Source organism: Pseudophryne corroboree (assembly GCF_028390025.1).
Source record: "Pseudophryne corroboree isolate aPseCor3 chromosome 3 unlocalized genomic scaffold, aPseCor3.hap2 SUPER_3_unloc_20, whole genome shotgun sequence".
Lineage (NCBI taxonomy): Eukaryota > Metazoa > Chordata > Amphibia > Anura > Myobatrachidae > Pseudophryne > Pseudophryne corroboree.
The window spans coordinates 2,094,115-2,111,302 of NW_026967509.1; the positions used below are offsets into that span (position 1 = coordinate 2,094,115).

Consider the following 17,188-nt stretch of genomic DNA (forward strand, 5'->3'; position numbering starts at 1 on the left):
ATAAAAGATATCTTTATGGGCACACGGGAAAGGAAGCTAATGTAAGTTGTCCTGCATACCTATATATCATGTGAAGTCTTTTGGGGGCCTTTCCGCTACTGAATATCTTCATGCAGTAAAAGATACCTTTATGGACACGCAAGACAGAAATATCCTGTAAGTGTGTACCGTTTTTATTTGTGTGGGGACAGCACATTGTTTCAGATATAAAGATACCTTTATGGACACGCGTGATAGAAATTAGCTGTAAGTGTAATTCCACAGAGAGATAAAGTAGTGGATCCCACAGAAACTACAAAGGATCACCTTCAGATTTATGTGTACTATGCAGCGCTAGTTCCTGCTTCTTCTTTTTTGTATATTCCAGTAGTGAGATTCAAACCAGCACACACAACCAAGAGGAAAGCCAAGCTAACCAAACTTGAAAAGGAACAGCAATGGCTGAACCAACAATATTAATACTTTACCAAGTAACAGTGCAGAAAAACGAAGCACCGGGCGGGTGCCCAGCATCCTCTACGCACTACGAGAAAAGGATTTACCGGTAGGTAATTACAATCCTATTTTCTCTTACATCCTAGAGGATACTGGGGTCCATTTAGTACCATGGGGATGCACCAAAGCTCCCAAAACGGGTGGGAGAGTGCGGAGGTTCCTGCAGAACTGATTGATCAAACTGAAGGTCATCAGCGGCCAAAGCATCGCACTTGTAGAACTTAGCAAACGTGTTCGACCCTGACCAAGTAGCCGCTCATCAAAGCTGTAAAGCAGAGACACCCGTGGCAGCTGCCTAGGAAGAAACCACCAACCAAGTAGAGTGGGCCTGAACCGATTTCGGCACCGGCAAGCCTGCCGTAGAATAAGCATGCTGGATAGTAAGCCTGATCCTGCGATCAATAGACTGCTTTGAAGCAGGGCACCCAATTTTATTGGGATCATGGAAAACAAACAGCAAGTCAGATTTTCTGTGACAAGCCGTCCGCTTCACATAAACTTTCAAAGCCCTCACAACATCTAAGGACTTTGAAGAATCAGAGGTGTTGGTAATCACCGTAACCACAACAGGCTGGTTGATGTGAAATGCAGACACCACCTTAGGAAGGAACTGCTAACGAGTTCTGAGCTCAGCGCGATCCTCATGAAAAATCAAGTAGGGGCTCTTGTGAGACAATGTCGCCAGTTCCGACACGCGCCTGCCCGAAGCCAGGGCCAACAGTGTAACTGTCTGCCACGTAAGAAACTTAACGTCCGCTGCCTGTAAAGGCTCAAACCAATCCGATTGGAGGAACTGCAACACCACGTTGAGATCCAAAGGTGCCATAGGAGGCACAAAGGGTGGTTGGATGTGCAGAACACCCTTCAAAAAAGTCTAAACCTCAGGAAGAGATGCCAATTTCTTCTGAAAGAAAATGGACAAGGCCGAAATCTGGACTTTCAAGGAGCCCAAACGGAGGCCCACATCCACTCCTGCCTGCAGAAAAAGGAGAAATCGTCCCAGCTTAAATTCCATCACAGGAATTTTCCTGTTCTCACACCAAGAGACTTATTTCTTCGAAATACGGTGGTAATGTTTAGCCGTTACCCCCTTTCTGGCTTGGATCAAGGTTGGAATAACCTTATCCGGAATCCCTTTCTGGGCTAGAATTTGACGCTCAACCTCCATGCCGTCAAACTTAGCCGCGGTAAGTCTTGATAGACGAATGTAGAAGATCCTCTCGAAGAGGAAGAGGCCACAGGTCCTCCAGGAGCAACTCCAGTAGATCCGCGTATCAGGCCCTTCTTGGCCAGTCCAGAGCAATAAGAATTGCTTGAACCTTTTCCCTTTTTATTCTTTTGAGAATCCTTGGGATTAACGGAAGTGGTGGAAACAAGTAGACCATCTGGTAGACCCACTGAGTCACCAGAGAGTCCGCTAGCCACTGCTTGCGGGTCTCTCAACCTGGAACAATATCGCTTAAGCTTCTTGTTGAGATGAGAGGCCCTCTTGTCGATTTGGGGAATTCCCCACCGAAGTGCCAGGGACTCGAACACCTGCGGGTGAAGGCCCCACTCTCCTGGATGGAGGTCATGTCTGCCGTGGGAGTTCGCTTCCCAGTTGTCCACTCCCGGAATGAAGATTGCCAACAACGCCACCGCATGTCTTCATGCCCAGAGGAGAATCCTTTTTACCTTTAACATTGCAGTTCTGCTTTTCGTTCCGCCTTGTCGGTTTATGTATGCTACTGCCGTAACATTGTCCGACTGAACTTGTATGGCCTGATCTTGAAGAAGATGGGATGCCTGTAGAAGGGCGTTGTATACGGCCCCAAGTTCCAGAATGTTCACCGGAAGAATAGATTCTTGACTTGACCATTTTGCTTGGAACTGTTCCCCTTGGGTGACTGCTCCCCAACAACAGAGGCTTGCGTCTGTGGGTAGCAGAATCCAATTTTGAATCCTGAACCTTCGGTCTTCGGCTAGGTGAGAAGTCTGAAGCCACCACAGAAGAGAAATCCTGGCTCTTGGCGACAGACGTATCATCTGGTGCATGTGGAGATGCGATCCGGACCATTTGTCCAACAGATCCAGCTGGAAGGGCCTTACGTGAAACATTCCATATTGCAGAGATCAGTAAGGGGCCACCATCTTCCCCAAGAGGCGAATTGCACAGGTGCACCGAAATCCGGGTCGGCCTTAGAACGTCCCGTACAATCGACTGGATCACCAATGCCTTTTCCATTGGGAGGAATACCCTCCGCGCCTCTGTATCCAGTATCATTCCCAGGAACTAAATCCTCCGTGTTGGTTCCAGGTGAGATTTTGGCAGGTTCAGAATCCACCCGTGATCCTGGAGTAACGTCGTTGAGAGGGCAATGCTGTGTAACAACTTCTCCCTGGACGGTGCTTTGATTAGCAGGTCATCAAGGTACGGTATTATGTTCACTCCCCGCAAGTGGAGGAGCAACATCAACTCTGCCATCACCTTGGTGAACACCTGTGGCGCCATAGAGAGTCCAAATGGCAGTGCCTGGAACTGGTAGTGGCATTCCTGTAACGCAAACCTGAGATAAGCCTGATGAGGCGGCCAAATCGGGACATGAAGGTACGCATCCTTGATGTCCAGAGACATCAGGAATTCCCCATCCTCTAGACCTGAGATCACCGCTCTCAGAGACTCCATCTTGAATTTGAACACCTTTAAATATGGGTTCAGAGACTTGAGGTTTAAAATGGGTCATACCGGACCGTTCAGTTTCGGCACCACAAACAGTTTGGAATCATAACCCTTGTTTTTTAGGTGAGGTGGAACTGGAACAATCACCTGAGTCTGTACCAGTTTTTGAATTGCTGCCTGTAAGGTCAAACTTGCTTCTGGAGAAAATGGTAAGCCGGATTTGAAGAATCTGGGAGGTGGTAGTTCTTGAAATTCCAGTCTGTATCCCTGTGCGATAAGATCATTCACCTAGGGATCTAGGCATGACGTTGCCCAGATGTGACTGAAATAATGTATCCGGGCTCCCACCTGCCTGTCTTCCAGGCAGTGTGGTCCACTGTCATGCTGAAGGCTTTGAGGAAGCAGTACCAGAGGTTTGTTCCTGAGAACCTGCAGCTACGGCTATTCTGGGTTCACCTTTACCGCCTCTGAAGGCTGTAGAAGAACCCTTGGACTTGTTTTTAAATTTAGCTGTCCAAAAGGACTGCAAAGTCGGAGCAGAGTAGGTTTTCCTAGCTGGGGAGCTGCAGAAGGAAGGTATGTAGACTTACCCGCAGTGGCCTTAGATATCCAAGTATCTAGTTCATCTTCAAACAGAGCCTCACCCGTGAATGGTAGGCTCTCCACGCCTTTTCTAGAATCTGCATCCGCAGTCCAAGAGCGAAGCCACAATTCCCTGCGTGCTGACACTGCCATGGCAGTGGTGCATGCGTTGAGTAAACCAATTTCTTTTATGGTCTCCACCATGAAGTTAGCAGCATCTTGGATGTGCTGTAGGAGTAAAATAATGTCATCCCTGGTTAGTGAATCTAAATCTTCAATTAGATTATCAGACCATCTTGCAATTGCCGTAGTGATTCATGCACAAGCAATATTGGGTCTCTGGGCTACCCCAGCCAACGAGTATATAGATTTGAGAGTGGTCTCAACCTTACGGTCAGCCGCATCCTTTAAGGACGCCGCCCCGGGAACCGGTAAGATTATCTTTCGCAACAACCTGGACACAGATGCGTCCACTATCGATGGGTTTTCCTTTTTTTTCTATCCTCCAAAGTAAAGGGGAAGGAAGAAATTAACCTTTTTGGGATCTGACATTTTTGGTCAGGGTTCACCCAAGCTTCTTCAAAGAGGACATTTAACGCCTTTGAAGCCGGAAAAGTAGCTGAGGATTTCTTTTTTTGTATTAAAGTAATATTCCTCAATTACTTCCTCTGCCCTGACAGGAATATGTAAGACAGTTCTAACCGCCTCTATGAGGGCCTGGATACCCTGTGACAGGCAGCACCCCCCCCCCCCCCCCCCCCACTGGCATCCATATTATCCGGATCCGGATCAGTGTCACCCTGCATGACTTGGGCCAGAGTACACTTTTGTAGGCAAATGGCGAGGGATTGAGACACAGGTATGGGAGCTGAATCTTTGTTGATCAGGTCATCCATAGACTGCCTTAAGAATTGTGTCTCCCTTTCACTATGAGATAGCTTAGTGCAAATATTAGAAATCATCCTTTTAATAGAAGCCAACCACGGGGGTTCAGCCCCACTAGCTTGAGAGGGAGCACTATCTTGGGTGCAGGGTAGTGAGTCCTCAGGGGATGAGAGACATACTGCAGTACAAGAGATACAGTCCCTGGACATGATTGTGAAAGGGACACACACACACACACACACACACACAGTATCCTCTAGGACGTAAGAGAAAAGTATTTCCCCAAGACAGGTGTGTCAGGGTGGGCGCACTGTGGATCCTATGGACCTCGAAGAAAAAGAGTTCACCATGGTAAGTCTAACAAAACTCTTGTTTTCTTCATCAGGATCCATAGTGATCCACAGTCCTTACATTGGGGATGTCCTAAAGCAGTTTCCCCTAAGAGTGGGGACGCTCCTGAGTAGACAGGAGAATCCGACGCCCTAAGGAAGCTTCCTGAGAGGCAAAGGTATCAAAAGGCATAAAAACCTCAGGAACGTGTTAATAGAAGACAACGTAGCTGTCTTGCAGAGTTGTTCAGCAGTAGCACCTCAGCGAGCCACCCATGAGGGACCTGCTGAACTTATTGAATGAGCAGAGACCGGAACAGGAAGATCAGCTTGAATGTAAGCCTCTGCAATAGTCATGCAAAGCCACCTGGACAGCGTTTGTTTACTAGCTGGCCAACCTTGCTTATAGAATCCATACAGGACAGATAGAGAATCCGTTTTCCTAATCACTCTGGTACTTTCCACATAAATCCTTATTAACCACCTCCAAGGCCTCACCAGCCAATAGGACTGTTAGGGTCTCCTGCCCTGTGCTGCCACGTCGTCATGGCAACCGGGAGGCAAGTGCTAGCGGAGTAACCTGAGCGCAGCTGATACTCCGGTTCGGGTCTTTTGCTGTGCAGTGGTTACAGGTTCTGCACGGCAGGGGATCCGGTGCTGGTTTTTGTGCTCACAGTTTGTGAGGTCTGAGTGGGGCGTGGACAGCACCTGCTATATAAACCCTCTTCTCAGGTTAGGCAGATACAGCTGAATCTTTGTTGGTTAGTCAGTTCCTGAAAGTTAGCTAGTACTGTGTAACTTTGTATTTGCTTGTTGCTTACTGCAAATAGGCCTTGGGATTTGGTACTACACTCTGCCAATCCAGACCTAGCAGTAAGACTCGAGTCAGTCGTTTAACCTGCTGGGGTTCTTTTGCTATTCTGTGAACCTAGCAAGTTTGCGGCTGTATTCTCAGACTTGCCTGCCAAAATCGTTTCTCACTGTGCAAGGTGTCCAGGTGTCAGTTTAGTGGCAGTAAGCTGAACCGGTGCACTGCAAGTGAGGACTAGGATTGTGGAGACTCTCCTTGTGTCTATTATTCCATCTCTGACCAAGGAGTTTACTGCCACACCCGTTGGTAACCCTTTAGGGTTTTGCTGTTACCCTTAGCAACAGCATTTCGGGTTCTCTACGTATTAAATCACAACATCTCGCTTCTTTCCATCTGAGCATTCCTAATACTAGGGAGACACCAAGTTTCTTAGCCTTTGGGCTTCTCTGTTCACTTTGTGTTTATTTTGTTACTCTATCACCTTCTGTGTATGTAATGTCATATTCCCCAGTCTGTCTGTGAGTTCATTTGTTTTGCATCCCTCTCCGTTCAGACATCAGTACATTCCTGCTGGCACTGGTGTGCATAACAAGGACTAAAAGGCTGGAACCACTATCTCTGTATTTAGATGAAACTTGGACACCAACTTAGGAAGGTGCCTCACCTTGGTCTGGAGAACTGCCCTATCTTGATGGAAGATCAGAAACGAAGGACAGGAAAGCACTCCTAAATCAGACACCATTCTCATAGAGGCAATAGCCAGGAGATATAACACCTTTACAGACAGCCACTTAAGGTCCACTGACTCTGAAGGCTCAAATGGGGAAGTCTTAAGAGCTTGCCAGACAAGGGATAAATCCCAGGGGCCACTGGATGTACAAAGGTAGGCTGGATATGGAGTATTCCTTGAAAAAAGGTACGCCCATCTTGTAGTGGAGCAATCTGTCATTGAAACCACACTGATAGTGCAGAAACTTGTACTTTCAGGAATGCTAGGCAAAGACCAAGGTCTAACCCTGCTTGTAGAAAGGCCAGTACCTTGGAGACCCTAAAAAGGTAGGAGGGTCATAGCGCCTAGGCGCACACCACTGAAAATAAGCATGTCAAATCAGGTAATAGATGCGGGTTGAAGACGCAAATGGTCTATATCACTGCATCCGAGAACCCCATAGCTCTGAAGACTGATGACTCATGAGCAAAGCCATCAAAGACAGTCGAGCCAGGTTCCGATGCAGACAGGGACCCCGAGACAACAAGTCTGCTCGCTGTGGCAGTAGGAATGGCATGTCTATGGATACATTTTGCAGATCAGCGGACCAATGGTGCCTAGGCCATATGGGAGTAATCAGTATAATGGGGCCTCCTTCACGTTTAAACTTGCAATGAAATCTGGGTAACAGCGATACTGGAGAAAACAGGTATCCCTGAAGGAAGGTCCACCGTACTGATAAAATGTCCACGAATGCTGCCTGCGGATCTTTGGTCCTGGATCTATAGATTGGGACCTTGTGATTGTGATGCAAGTTCATGAGGTCTACATCCGGCAGACCCCATCTGTTTACCAGGTTCTGGAACACTTCAGGGTGCAGAGCCCATTCGCTGCTGTGGACATTCTGCCGACTGAGGAAGTCTGCTCCCCAGTTGAGGATTCCTGGTAGAAACACAGCTGAGATGGCCGGAAGGTGAGTCTCAGCCTTTGCCATAGCCAGATGGCTGAGAGTGCCCCCTTGGTGGTCTAGATAGACAACTGCAGTGACATTGTCGAACTGAATCTGAACAGGCCTGCCTTGGAGGAGATCCTGAGCCTGAAAGAAAGCGCTGTAGAGTGCCCGAAGTTCCAGGACGTTGATTGGCAAGCAACTTTTGTCTGGAGTACACCGACCTTGAAGATGTGAGGACCACCCAATCCAGAATCCAAAAAAGGATGTCCTTTCTCTAAGTATGACATCTGTACCCACTAGGGGGCTTATTTACTAATATTCGTGTTTTAGCCGTTTTTAAGGGTGTTTGATCTCGAATGGTATCGGGTGCATTTTGCTGCAAATTTTGAATTCTGATACGGTCATTTACTAAGCTACCGAGTTTTCCTCATTCGTTTTTTCCGATGTCGATGTGATTCGTAATGTCAGGCAGTGTTTTACGGGAGTGATGAGTAAAACACTGCCTGACAAAACACAAGAAATCCCGGCCGGATCTGTGAGATCCGTGCAGGGCTTCATTGTGTACCTTAAATCAGTTTTTAAAGTGGTAAAAATTCAGAAAAAAATTGCGTGGGGTCCCCCCTCCTAAGCACAACCAGCCTCGGGCTCTTTGAGCCGGTCCTGGTTGTAAAAATACAGGGGAAAAATTGTCAGGGGATCCCCCTTATTTTAACAACCAGCACAGGGCTCTGCACCTGGTCCTGGTGCCAAAAATACGGGGGACAAAAAGCATAGGGGTCCCCCATATTTTTAACACCAGCACCGGGCTCCACTAGTCAGAGAGATAATGCCACAGCCGGGGGACACTTTTATATAGGTCCCTGCGGCCCTGGCATTAAATCCCCAACTAGTCACCCCTGGCCAGGGTACCCTGGAGGAGTGGGGACCCCTTAAATCAAGGGGTCCCGGCCCTCCAGCCACCCAAGGGCCAGGGGTGAAGCCCGAGGCTGTCCCTCCCCATCCAAGGGCGGCGGATGGGAGGCTGATAGCCTTTTGTCTAAAAAAAAGAATATTGTTTTTTGTAGCAGAACTATAAGTCCAAGCAAGCCTCCCCCGCAAGCTGGTACTTGGAGAACCACAAGTACCAGCATGCGGGGGGGAAACGGGCCCGCTGGTACCTGTAGTTCTACTACAAAAAATACCCAAATAAAAACAGGACACACACACCGTGACAGTACAACTCTATTACATACATGCACACCGACATACACACATACTTACCTATGTTGACACAAAGAGTCGGTCCCCTTCTCCACGTAGAATCCACGTGGTACCTGTAAATAAAATTATACTCACAACAATCCTGTGTAGATCGGTCCTCTTCTGTTTGTAATCCACGTACTTGGCAAAATAGTAAAACGCATTACCCGGACCACGCACTGAAAGGGGTCCCATGTTTACACATGGGACCCCTTTCCCCGTCAAGCGGGACCCCCCGTTACTCCTGTCAAAGAAGGTCCCTTCAGCCAATCAGGGAGCGCCACGTCACGGCACTCTCCTGATTGGCTGTGCGCGCCTGAACTGTCAGTCAGGCTGCGCACTGAAGATACAATGTAGCGCATAGGCGCTCCATTGTATCCAATGGTGGGGCCAGCCACAAGAGTTGTTTTATAAACACCCAACTGAAAACAGGGCTGATGGTCCTAGACTACACCACTGCACCACTGGGCAGATACATTTCCATCATTAGTCTGTACTGACAGAGGAGGGTGTAGGATAAGAGATTGTTGTAGTGACTGAACAATGAGAATATGTGACTTCTGTAATAAGTGTTTATTACTCACCTGTGCTGATATCTGTAGGGATCTCCTCCTCCTTACACTGCTGATCACCCCTCACATACGTCTCTTCTTCTCCCTCTGTATCTTCTGCCTTTATATCAGTCACATACGTCTCTTCTTCTCCCTTTGTATCTTCTGCCTTTATATCAGTCACATACGTCTCTTCTTCTCCCTCTATATCTTCTGCCTTTATATCAGTCACACACGTCTCTTCTTCTCCCTCTATATCTTCTGCCTTCATATCTCTCACATCCGTCTCTTCTTCTACCTCTATATCTTCTGCCTTTATATCAGTCACATACGTCTCTTCTTCTCCCTCTATATCTTCTGCCTTTATATCAGTCACATACGTCTCTTCTTCTCCCTGTATATCTTCTGCCTTCATATCAGTCACATACGTCTCTTCTTCTCCCTCTATATCTTCTGCCTTTATATCAGTCACATACGTCTCTTCTTCTCCCTCTATATCTTCTGCCTTCATATCAGTCACATACGTCTCTTCTTCTCCCTCTATATCTTCTGCCTCTATATCAGTCACATACGTCTCTTCTTCTCCTTCTATATCTTCTGCCTTTATATCAGTCACATACGTCTCTTCTTCTCCCTCTATATCTTCTGCCTTTATATCAGTCACATACGTCTCTTCTTCTCCCTCTATATCTGGTATTTTAGTATTAGACAGACGTTCTACCTAAAAAGAAAAAAAACAAACACTATAATGACATTTGCATACAGTCTAATTAAACTGAGGTGAAACAGTATAATATCAGTGTATAAGACACACAGCTTCTCTACAGATCATATAGTGACAGTCACTTTGGTATATTGGTAAGACCCAAAATCCCACCTACCTGATCCTCCTGTGGAATCCTGTGATTCTCCTCTGTGCAATCCTGGGAATACAGAGGACGGGGACATCTCTCTGGGGTATCTCTGTTACTGGGTCCATCTGTAGGAGACACACAGTGACTGAGTACAGTGTATATATGTGATTATCAGGTGATGTGTGTATATAGGGGGCCCCCATACCTGCTCTCCCCTGTACAATACATGACAGTCTCCTCTTACCAAGTGATGTGAGGGGCCGGTGATTATCCATCATCACGTCCTCGTACAGACCCCCGTGTTCCTCTATATACTCCCCCTCCTGCATGGAGACATAGACAGTGACATCCTGACACCTTATAGGAACATGACACACACAGTGATACAGTCATCACCCAGACACGTCCCCTGGTGTTACTGTATAATGTCCCATTCCCAGCAGTCACCTCTCCAGTCATCACCCAGACACAACCCCTGGTGTTACTGTATAATGCCCCATTCCCAGCAGTCACCTCTCCAGTCATCACCCAGACACATCCCCTGGTGTTACTGTATAATGTCCCATTCCCAGCAGTCACCTCTCCAGTCATCACCCAGACACGTCCCCTGGTGTTACTGTATAATGCCCCATTCCCAGCAGTCTCCTCTCCAGTTATCACCCAGACACATCCCCTGGTGTTACTGTATAATGTCCCATTCCCAGCAGTCACCTCTCCAGTCATCACCCAGACACGTCCCCTGGTGTTACTGTATAATGTCCCATTCCCAGCAGTCACCTCTCCAGTCATCACCCAGACACGTCCTCTGGTGTTACTGTATAATGTCCCATTCCCAGCAGTCACCTCTCCAGTAATCACCCAGACACATCCCCCGGTGTTACTGTATAATGCCCCATTCCCAGCAGTCACCTCTCCAGTCATCACCCAGACACATCCCCGGTGTTACTGTATAATGCCCAATTCCCGGCACTCACCTCTCCAGTCATCACCTAGACACATCCCCTGGTATTACTGTATAATGCCCCATTCCCAGCAGTCACCTCTCCAGTCATCACCCAGACACATCCCCTGGTGTTACTGTATAATGTCCCATTCCCAGCAGTCACCTCTCCATTCATCACCAAGACACATCCCCAGGTGTTACTGTATAATATGTACAATACCCCATTCCAGCAGTCACCACTCCAGTCATCACCAAGACACATCCCCTGGTGTAACTGTATAATGCCCCATTCCCAGCAGTCTCCTCTCCAGTCATCACCCAGACACAACCCCTGGTGTTACTGTATAATGTCCCATTCCCAGCAGTCACCACCCAGACACGTCCCCTGGTGTTACTATATATATAATGTCACATTCCCAGCAGTCACGTCTCCAGTCATCACCCAGACACATCCCCTGGTGTTACTATATAATGTCCCATTCCCAGCAGTCAGCTCTCCAGTGATCACCCAGACACATCCACTGGTGTTACTGTATAATATCCCATTCCCAGCAGTCACCTCTCCAGTCTTCACCCAGACGAGTTCCCCGGTGTTACTGTATAATGTCCTATTCCCAGTACTCACCTCTCCAGTCATCACCCAGACACATCCCCTGGTGTTACTGTATAATGTCCCATTCCCAGCAGTCACCTCTCCAGTCATCACCCAGACACATCCCCTGGTGTTACTGTATAATGCCCCATTCCCAGCAGTCACCTCTCCAGTTATCATGCAGACACGTCCCCCGGTATTACTGTATAATGTACCATTCCCAGCAGTCACCTCTCCAGTCTTCAGTCAGACACGTCCCCCGCTGTAACTGTATTATGTCCCATTCCCAGCAGTCACCTCTCCAGTTATCACCCAGACACATTCCATGGTGTTACTGTATAATCTACCATTCCCGACAGTCACCTCTCTAGTCATCACCCAGTCACGTCCCCTGGTGTTACTGTATAATGCTCCATTCCCGGCAGTCACCTCTCCAGTCATCACCCAGACACGTCCCCCGGGGTTACTGTATAATGCCCCATTCCCAGCAGTCACCTCTCCAGTCAGCAACTGAATGATCTTGTTGGTGAGTTCCAGGATCTTCTGATCATTGTGTCTCTCATGTGTCAGTGAGTGAGGTGGAGGCACCGTGATGGGGCTCTGGGTTCTACTTAGTCTTCCTGATACACGGAGATGGCTGCTGGGTGTCTCATACTCATTGGATGTCTTCTTCACTATTGTGTAATCCTGTGTAATGGTGGAGACATCAAATATCGATATATACACTCCCAGATCCCCTCACCTCCCCAGTCATGTCCCTGTATTATTACTATAGAAATAAGTGAAGTCACTGTGACACTCCCAGATTCCTTCACCTCCACAATTATGTCCCTTTATTATTACTATAGATATGTGATGTCACTGTGACACTCCCAGGTCCCCTCACCTCACCAGTCATGTCCCTATAGTATTACTATAGATGTAAGTGATGTCACTGTGACATTCCCAGATCCTCTCACCTCCCCAGTCAGGTCCCTATATTATTAATATAGATATGTGACATCACTGTGTCACTCCCAGATCCCCTTACCTCCTCAGTCATGTCTCTGTATTATTACTATAGATATAAGTGATTTTACTGTGATGCTCCCAGATCCCCCAAACTCCCCAGTCATGTCCATGTATTATTACTATAGATATAAGTGACATCACAGTGACGCTCCCAGATCTCCTCACCTCCCCAGTCATGTCCCTGTATTATTACTATAGATATAAGTGATGTCACTGTGACACTCCCAGATTCACTCACCTCCCCAGTCAGGTCCCTGTATTATTACTATAGATATTAGTGAGGTCACTGTGACACTCCCAGAACCACTCACCTCCCCTGTCATGTCCCTGTATTATTACTATAGATATAAGGTCACAGTGATGCTCTCAGATCCTCTCACCTCCCCAGTCATGTCCCTGTATTATTATAGATATAAGGTCACTGTGACGCTCCCAGATCCACTCACCTCCCCAGTCAGCAGGTAGATGATCTCCAGGGTGATATTTATTATACTCTCAGTCCTGTGACTCCTGTCCTTGTCCATCCTTGTGAATCAGAGAGAATACAGAACGTGTGATGTGTAGTAAAAACTCCGTTCCCGACAGCTAGAGTTCCTTAGAATAAATATAATACATAAAACATATTGCACATGTAACATAGTAAATGTGGAATAGAGTGGCCATTAAGTCTCCTATTTCCCCACAGCCATAGAGTCCTGGTCAGTGTCTCCGAGGTTCCTGTGACCCAGCCCCATAAGGCTGTACTGCATAGTGGGCCTGATCTAGATTGTAGCGCTATTGTGGGTGGAGTCACAATGAACTGATGTTCGGTATACCGCTCATGTGCAGGACCCGTACGGAGCATATGCTCTATGTGTCCTGAGTTGTCAGACGAGTATGGCTGCAGCCATTGAGTGGTGTAAGGGTGAGAATTGGTTGTGAAGGGACATGGTCTCCTGAGGGAAATTTCATGGCCTTATTCATGGAGCTGCGGCGTACAGTCTCCGTGACCTCAGGTTTCACACATCCAGCCGATGGTGTAGCAAAGGCGGCAGGAGTCAGGCAAGGGAAAGGTGGCAGGAGACAGGCAGGGAAAGGCAGCAGGAGACAGGCAGTGGAAAGGCGGCAGGAGATAGGCAGGGAAAGGCAGCAGGAGACAGGCAGTGGAAAGGCGGCAGGAGATAGGCAGGAGACAGGCAAGGGAAAGGTGGCAGGAAACAAGCAGTGGAAAGGTTGCAGGAGACAGGCAGGGGAAAGGTTGCAGGAGACAGGCAGGGGAAAGGTTGCAGGTGACAGGCAGGGAAAATGTTACAGGGGAAAGGCGGCAGGAGACAGGCAGGGAAAGGTGGCAGAAGACAGGCAGGGGAAAGGTGGCAGGAGACAGGCAGGGGAAAGGCGGCAGGAGACAGGCAGGTGGGCAGCAGGGTGGGGGTGGTAGGAGACAGGCAGGGGAAAGGTGACAGGAAACAGGCAGGGGAAAGGCGGCAGGAGACAGCCAGGGGAAAGGTGGCAGGAGACAGGCAGGGGAAAGGCGGACGGAGACAGGCAGTGGAAAGGTGGCAGGAGACAGGCAGGGGAAAGGCGGCAAGAGACATTATTTGTTCTCAGGAGATTGAATAAATTGTTAATAATTTGTAATAAAAGTTATGTTTTATTCTTTGAGAATATCTCATTATTTCTTCACAAGAGTGCGCCCACAAAGAAGTCTACGTTCTTTCTCTTGTCACTGTGACACTCCCAGATCCCCTCACCTCCCCAGTCATGTCCCTGTATTACTATAGATATAAGTGACGTCACAGTGACACTTCCAGGAGTGTGATATACATTTGCTTCATACTGCTCCAATTATCATCTGTTACACATGCCAGGGATATTATGGTCTCTGCTTTAATATAGCCTAGAATTTGAGCAATATTTTCAATCCCCACAATTACATATAATAAAAATAATAATAATAATAATAACAAAGACACGAAAGGCTGCACCCCTGTATAAAAATAATAACATATGTCTTTATTAACAGGACACCACAGGCTACTCCCCCTTTATAATAATAACAGGACACCAAAGGCTGCTCCCCCTGTATAATAATAACAACAACAACACAGGCTGCTCCCTCTCAATAATAATAACAGGACACCACAGTCCGCTCCCCCTGTATTATTATTATTATTATAATAATAACAACACACCACAGGCTGCTCCTCCTGTATTATAATAATAACAGGACACCACAGGCTGCTCCTCCTGTATAATAATAATAACAGGACACCACAGGCTGCTCCCCCTGTATAATAATAATAATATCAGGACACCACAGGCTGCTCCTCCTGTATAGTAAGACGCCATTACCTGATCTCCACGGACACTGTATGTGGAACGCTAAGTTCGGAAGTATTGTCACAGGCCACAGCCCCGTCCTCTGTAAAGCTATAATAGGAATATTACCACATATGTCCTCAGTGCCGGAGTCCGGCGGCCATTTTCTTGTAGACCAGTCCGGCATCAGCTGCAGCAGCAATAGGTTCCCTGGCCGTGTAGTGACGTCAGGAGGGGCGGCCATTTTCCACTGGTCTGAGCTCCGCCTTCCTTCTATCATTCCCACAAGGCAGCAGGAGCAGAGAGCAGCCATTGCTGTGTCTGGCAGCAGGTAATGATATTATTATTATTATTCTATAGGCTGAGCAGCTCTGGTGTCAGGTTCTGTACTACAGGGGGAGCAGCCTCTGGTGCCTTGTTATAGTGCAGCTGGAGCAGCCTCTGGTGCTGCATTATCCCTGTACAGGTGGCTGACACTCTAGTGTCCTATTACTGTAATACAGGTGGCGCAGACTCCGCCGTTACCGTAATACAGGTGGCGCAGACCCCGCCTTTACCGTAATACAGGTGGCGCAAACCCCGCCGTTATCGTAATACAGGTGGCGCAGACCCCGCCGTTACCGTAATACAGGTGGCGCAGACCCCGCCGTTACCGTAACACAGGTGGCGCAGACCCCGCCGTTACTGTAATACAAGTGACGCAGACCCCGCCGTTACCTTAATACAGGTGGAGCAAGACCACACTGTTACCGTAATACTGGTGGAGGAGACGCCGCCATTACCATACTACAGGTGGCGCAGACCCCACCGTTACCGTAATTTTATACACGGGACATTGCAGGTGTTGTGTCCTGTGGCATTGTGCTGTACACGGGGAGCGGTCTGTGTTGTCAAAATATACAGGAGGAGCAGCCTGTGTTGTCATAATATACAGGGGTACCATCCTGTGCTGTCATAATATACAGGAGGAGCAACCTGTGTTGTCATAGTATACAGGGGTACCTTCCTGTACTGTCATAGTATACAGGAAGAGCAGTCTGTGTTGCAATAATATACAGGGGTAGCATCCTGTCTTGTCATAATAGACAGGGTGAGCGGCCTGTGTTGTCAAAGTATACAGGAGGAGCAGCCTGTGTTGTCATAATATACAGGGGTACCATCCTGTGCTGTCAATAGTATACAGGGGGAGTGGCCTGTGTTGTCATAATATACAGGAGGAGCAACCTGTGTTGTCATAGTATACAGGAAGAGCAGTCTGTGTTGCAATAATATACAGGGGTAGCATCCTGTGTTGTCATAATAGACAGGAGGAGCAGCCTGTGGCATCCTACTCTACAGGGGGAGCAGCCTGTGGTGTCCTGTTGTTGTTGTTGTTGTTGTTGTAATTATTATTATTATTATAATACAGAAGGATCAGCCTGTGGCGTCTTGTTATTATTATTATTATACAGGAGGAGCAGCCTGTGGTGTACAGTTATTATTATTATTAATATTATTATTATACAGGGGGAGCAGCCTGTGGTGTCCTGTTATTATTATTGTACAGTAGGAACAGCCTGTGGTATCCTGTTATTATTATACAGGGGAAGCATTATTATTATTATTATTATTATTATTATTATACAGGGGTAGTAGACTCTGGTATGCAGTTGTTGTTGATGATGATAATACTACTACTACTACTACTAATAATAATATTATTATTATTATTATTATTATACAGGAGGAGAAGCCTGTGGTATCCACTTATTATTATAATTAGAATAATAATAATAATAATGTCCTGTCATTATTATTATACAGGGGAAGCAGGCTGTGGTGTCCTGTTATTGTTAGTATACAGGGGGAGCAGCCTGTGATGTCCTGTTGTTGTTGTTATTATTATTATTATACAAAAGGGAGCGGCCTGTGGTGTCTTGTTGTTGTTGTTGTTGTTGTTATTATTATTATTATTATAGATTGGGAACAGCCTGTTGTGTCCTATTATTATTATTTTTTTGCAGAGGGAGCAGCCTATGGTGTCATTTTATTATTAGTATACAGGGAGAGCAGAATATGGTGTCCTGTTGTTGTTAGTATAATACAGGGGGAGCAGGTTTTTATGTATGGTTATTATTATAACGGGGGAGCAGCTTGTGGTGTCCTGGTATTATTTTTTATTATTATTATACATTGGGAGTGGTGGTGATGTCACAGTGACATCACTTATATCTATACTAATAATACAGGGACATGACTGGGGAGGTGAGGGGGATCTGGGGGTGTCACAGTGACATCA

At 47.1% G+C, this 17,188-nt stretch overlaps 2 protein-coding genes across 4 annotated transcripts in view; one reads left to right on the top strand and one right to left on the bottom strand.

The window, feature by feature from the left end:
- The window catches only part of LOC134983676 (zinc finger protein 585A-like), a 158,550-nt gene extending 145,348 nt beyond the window's left edge, over positions 1 to 13,202 (bottom strand). The window contains exons 1-5 of the mRNA XM_063949342.1: positions 13,059 to 13,202; positions 12,097 to 12,288; positions 10,311 to 10,389; positions 10,090 to 10,191; positions 9,246 to 9,929 (exon numbers count right to left, since the gene is read on the bottom strand). Of these exons, the coding sequence (XP_063805412.1) occupies positions 9,246 to 9,929; positions 10,090 to 10,191; positions 10,311 to 10,389; positions 12,097 to 12,288; positions 13,059 to 13,136 (1,135 nt within the window). The 5' untranslated portion in view covers positions 13,137 to 13,202. The remainder of the gene's footprint in view (positions 1 to 9,245; positions 9,930 to 10,089; positions 10,192 to 10,310; positions 10,390 to 12,096; positions 12,289 to 13,058) is intronic.
- Positions 1 to 17,188, top strand: part of LOC134983674 (zinc finger protein 271-like) — a 172,106-nt gene that overhangs the window by 115,794 nt on the left and 39,124 nt on the right. The window lies entirely within an intron of this gene.